The sequence below is a fragment of the Microtus ochrogaster genome, chromosome 1, assembly GCF_000317375.1.
Source record: "Microtus ochrogaster isolate Prairie Vole_2 chromosome 1, MicOch1.0, whole genome shotgun sequence".
Taxonomy (NCBI): Eukaryota; Metazoa; Chordata; class Mammalia; order Rodentia; family Cricetidae; genus Microtus; species Microtus ochrogaster.
Window position 1 is genome coordinate 107,334,249 of NC_022009.1, and position 5,329 is coordinate 107,339,577.

General features: G+C 40.0%; 1 protein-coding gene across 1 annotated transcript in view; it reads left to right on the top strand.

Annotated features, from left to right (window-relative positions):
* The window catches only part of Eif2a (eukaryotic translation initiation factor 2A), a 27,402-nt gene extending 25,888 nt beyond the window's left edge, over window positions 1-1,514 (top strand). The window contains exon 13 of the mRNA XM_026778895.1: window positions 536-1,514. Within this exon, the coding sequence (XP_026634696.1) occupies window positions 536-601 (66 nt within the window). The 3' untranslated portion in view covers window positions 602-1,514. The remainder of the gene's footprint in view (window positions 1-535) is intronic.
* Window positions 1,515-5,329: the final 3,815 nt, after the last annotated feature.

Below are 5,329 nucleotides of genomic sequence, written 5' to 3' on the forward strand. Positions count from 1 at the left end.
TCGAGACAGGGTTTCTCTGTGGTTTTGGAGCCTGTCCTGGAACTAGCTCTTGTAGACCAGGCTGGTCTCAAACTCACAGGGATCCGCCTGCCTCTGCCTCCCGAGTGCTGGGATTAAAGGCGTGCGCCACCACCGCCCGGCTCCTTTTAATACTTTTTAAATTTCTTTCTGCTACTCTTAAAGTTTTGTCTGTGGTAGGAGAAGCTGCCCTAGATCACAGTGAATGAGTCACGGTCCTAAGGGGTATCCTAGTGGAGTCTCTGTAATACAAAGTAATGACAGCTGTAGGTAAATGGTGGGCTCCCCTGTCTGTTGCGCTGTCCTGCTTGCCGTCTCCCTCCCCTTGTTCTCAGTACTTTGAAGCACAAGCAGATGCAGGGAATCTTGAGCTGGAATGACAGTATGACAGCTCTATGCAGTGGGTCTGATAAAGTGTAAGAATATTCCATCTCTAAATTTTGTCCTTCATACTGTTAGGTTACAGATCCAATAATTATTTTTTATTTAATAACTTTATTGTTTGAAATGTTTGTAGTTGGAGAAAATTCAAAAAGAGACAGCCCTTCTCCAGGAGCTTGAAGACTTGGAATTGGGAGTGTGAAGATTCACAGAAAGCAATTTGTTGGCAGGAAACATGTTTGTTAATCCCATGGTGTTGATGGAATCTCTACATGCCCACCTTTAACATCAGTCTGTATTGTTAACTGTTTATCCAAGACTGCATATGTGATTATTTAATGATGTCTATCAAGTTGACTTTGACATCTACATCCTGTATCATGTCAGTATGTGATAAAGAGAGATGGTTTCTTTAAGATGAGCTTGACAAATTGACAGACATTTTTTTAAAATAGATAACAGAATTTCCTATATAAATAAATAAAGACATTTTAAATTTATTTTTGCCTTCAAGTTAAGAAAGTTCTTTATTATAAATTTACAGAATATATTATTCTTACAACAAAATATGAAGTGTATGTTGCTATCATGTCTATTTTATAAGTAAAGAAACTTAAGTCCAGAAAGTAAGAAATCTTTAGGGGCTGGAGAGATGGCTGCTCAGATAAGGACACTGGATCCAAGTTAGAGTTCCAGCACCACCTGCAGCCATGTCTGTAACTCCAGTTCCAGGGGATCTGATGCCTCCTTCTGGCCTCCACAGGCACCAGGCATGTACAGTTATACATGCAGGCAAAACACCCATACACTTAAAATAAAAATAAATATTTTAAAAAGAAAGCAACCTGGTAGTGTGTGGGAAGTAGAGTTGAACAGAAGTACTCTGACTCCAGAGCGCATGCGCTAGGTTCCTGTGGCACACTTCTGGTGTCCCGAGGGCAGTGACTGTCTGGTCCCAAACTGTGCTCACTCTTACTTTTATAAACACTGATAATTTATTCATCCATCAGTAAAGTTATTCACCTTTATTGGTATTGACTGTAAAAGGGCCTTTGAATTTTTGCCAGATTAATAAACTAAAAATGATATTTTTTTGTTATTGGTTACATCTATTTTTTTTATTAGGGATGCATTTATGTGTTTTTTGCCAAATTTGTCAGTTGTTCATATTTTAGTAAATTGTTTTTCCTTTGGCTATTTCTCTATTTGACTTTTTGAAGATTTTTGTTGTTGTTTTAAACATTTGTTTATTGAATGTTTAGGTGGGTGGTGTGTGCTGTGGCTCACACATGGAGGTCAGAAGACAATCTGTAGAAGTCGGTTCTCCTGCCATGTGGTTTCTCGGCATCAGCTCAGGTTGTCGGGCTTGGCAACAAGACCCTTACCCACCGAGTCCATCATGAGAGTACTAATTTTTCTGTTTCCTTAGAAAGTACACATGTACACATTTTTAGGAAGTCGGGGGAAGAAAGCATAAAATGAAAGCACGTCTTTTGCCTATATTCTGTAGCAACATTCATCAATTTCTTATGTTTTAAAGGTACAAAGTGTATGTACATTCAGATATATATGTTCATGTATATTTTAAAGAAATGATGGGATATGAAAGTTATTCTGTGCCAAGTGTAATGTCATATACCTGTAATCCCAGAGCTCAGAGGTGTAGGGTAGGGGATGAGGAAGGAATATCACAAGTTTGAGGTTAGAAACCATGAAAAAGAAAGGAAATGGTCAGTAAGTCCCCTTTGTGCCCCCTTTGTCTTAAAATATCACGGAGCTTATCCCATATCAGTACTCCCTGTCATCTATAATTATCACGATCTATCATGTGCAGTATAGCAGTTAGAAACATTCACACTGATGCACATTTAGTGTTAAAACTCAGGCACATGTACTAATGAAGCAGAGGTGCTCATCTCTATTCTAGAATTGGGTTTGCTTTGGACCTGGGAACTTAGTTCACTGATGCTTGATGGTCATTTCTGCATTATGTGCATCTTGAGTTAGTAAGGTACTAGAAAGGACAAGGCTACTAAGTTTTTATCAAGTGGGGTTTCAAACAGTTTAACGTAAATATGTTGGTTATGAGTATCCAAAGGTAGGCACGCTGGCAAGAGTTTGTGTCGTAGTAAGTCTTCTGTAGGATGTAACTCATGCTGTGATGAAGCATATGGCCAAGGCAACTGAGAAAGCAAGCATTTATTGAGGGCTTGCTTACAGTTTCCGGGGGATGTCATTGTCATAGTGGGGAGCGTGGCAGCAGGTAGACATGCGTGGCTGCTCCAGCAGTAGAGCAGCACCGATCTGATCCTAAGGTACAGGCCAAGAGACAGAGCGGGCTTCCTGTGGGCTTCTGAAATCTCAGAGCCCACTCACAGTGACACACTTCCTAATCCTACCCAAACAATCCCTCCAACTGGAAAGCAAACATTCAAATATATGAGCCTTTGAGGGCCCTTCTCATTCAAACCAACACAGTTTGTGAGTAGTAAAATGATAGGGATGATTGTGACATGCTATGCTAATTTTAAAGTTGTAGGGTGAGTTTTCTCCTGTAGGGGAGAAGGAGGAGGAGAGGAAGCCTGTATCAGGTGCCCTGTTCTCTGTCATACTCTGCCATCAACACCATAAAGTCAAATCTGGTCTATAAGCAATAACCTTCCCACTTTTTTTAGGTTTTATGCAGCAGTTCCTCGGGTGTTTATTAGATATAGTGTAGGTTACAAAGGGATACATGTGTCATTTGGACATTCATTATTTGTAGTCTGTTTACTTGTACATTTGCAAGTTGTTCTACGAGAATAAAACAATCCCAAGACCTAGAATAGAAAAGACGTGGCCAGTAAACAGCTATAGGCATTCAATATTTAGTAATATTCATATGGAGTATGACTAGCCTACCAGTAAGTACTTTTATTCGTTTTTTATCATACTTATTTAATTAAGTGTGTACATGTGTGCCGGGCATGTGTGTAGAAGTCAGATCAGATGTTGAGAGTTGGTTCTCTCCTTCCACTATGTGCTTCCTGGGTATCAAACTCGGGTCATCAGACTTGGCAGCAAGCACCTTTACACACGGAGCTATCTTGCCCATCCCAGATATTTCTTGTTTCATCTAGGCATGTCAAAAGTATTCTACCTCATGTTACACCTTATCAATTCTGTGTAAGTGCTTTGCTTCGGCTAATGAATTCTTAGAACTGAGGGTGTCATTTGTAAGCAGAAGCATTTATGTGCCAGTCAATTTTTTCTTTATTATGTTTTTATTTTTTAAAGCTATTTTAAAATTTAAATGTATCTTGATCACATTCTTCCCCTCTCCCCCTCCCTATCCACCCAACTTTAAATTATTTCTCAAAAACCCAAAAACCCAAAACCAAGAAAATAAAACAGCAACCAAAAACAAAACAAAACAAAAAGCCCCCACCAAACTATAATCAAAAGTACACAAGAAAACTGGAGTCGTTAGGTGTTGGTCAGCTATTGAACATGAGGTCTGCCCTGGAATGGTTGAAATACCCAGTGTCAGTTACTCCATTGGAAACGATGGGTTCCCTTTCCCAGCAGGTGGGGTGGGGTACTTCAGCTGTTAAATCTTTATCCTAGTGCCTAGGATTTCATCCATTTGTTGTTCTTTTTAATAATAAAATAAATAAAAAATTAAGATAAAACAAAAATTAATCACATCAAAGTTAGACAAGATAAACCAATAGAAGGAAAAGGCACAAGAATCAGACCCACTCCAGAATCCCATAAAAACACTAACCTGGAAGCCGTCCATTATATAAATGGAGAGGACTGTGCTGCTTTGGTCCTGAGTTACAGGAGCTTTGCTCGTTTTGATTTAGAGGGCTTTCTTTTCTTGTGTCCTCCATCCTCTCTGGCTCTTAAACCTTTTCTTCCTCAACTTCCCCGGGGTTCCCTGAGCTCTGAGGAGAGGGATTTGATGGAGACCTCCCATTTAGGTCTAGGTGTTTCAAGGTCTCTTAACTCATTACATAATGTCTGGCTGTGTCTCTGTATTCCCATCTGCTGCAGGAGAAAGCATCTCTCTCTGACGATGGCTGAACAAGACACTGATCTATGAGTATAGAAGAATATCATTAGGAATCATTATATATCTATATTTTTTTTTGTCTTTTTTCCCCCCTTAGACCAGCATTTGGCTTTACCCTAAGTCCCTGGGCTATATAGTGATGGGTGTATGTTCTATCTTGTACATTGGGTCTTAAGTCAAATCAATCATCTGTTGATCACTCCACAAATTTGTGCCACCATTGCTCTAGCATGTCTTGCAGGTAGTATTTACTTTTATAGATCAAAGGTTTGTGACTGGGTTTGTATTTCTATTTCTCTTTTTGGAAGCCTGCAGAGTACTGTACCCAAAGACGCTAGAGCATAGGGATGAAGGGTCTATGTGGGCACCAGCTCAACATCTCCATGGTCAGTGAGTTGTGTAGGTGTCTTCAGCTGGGGCCTTTCTGTCAGTTTGTAGAGGGCAGCCCATAGTCTTGGCAATACTCTGGGCTATTTGGGGATTCCTGTGGGGATTCTTTTGGCCAACAGCTCAATTAAATGTAACCCAATCCCGGTACTGGAAGCTTCATCTGGGCAGTTGGACTCTGTCTCTGCCAGTATTTGGAGATTTCATTCAGGAAGAATTGATGCATTTGTATATTTTGGGAAGTTTCTACTGTGTTAGATTTCTGCACTATCCCTCAAATGCCCCGTAATTTTAGCTTCACTCCCCTTATTCTTTCCTACAGCCCTCTTTACCTGCTTGTTCCCCTCTAAATCCTCCCATTCTAGCCACCCCATCATCCACCCATCCATCCCTATCTCTCTATCTCTCATCCATCTATCTCATCTATCTATCTATCTATCTATCTATCTATCTATCTATCTATCTATCTATCTATCTATCTATCTA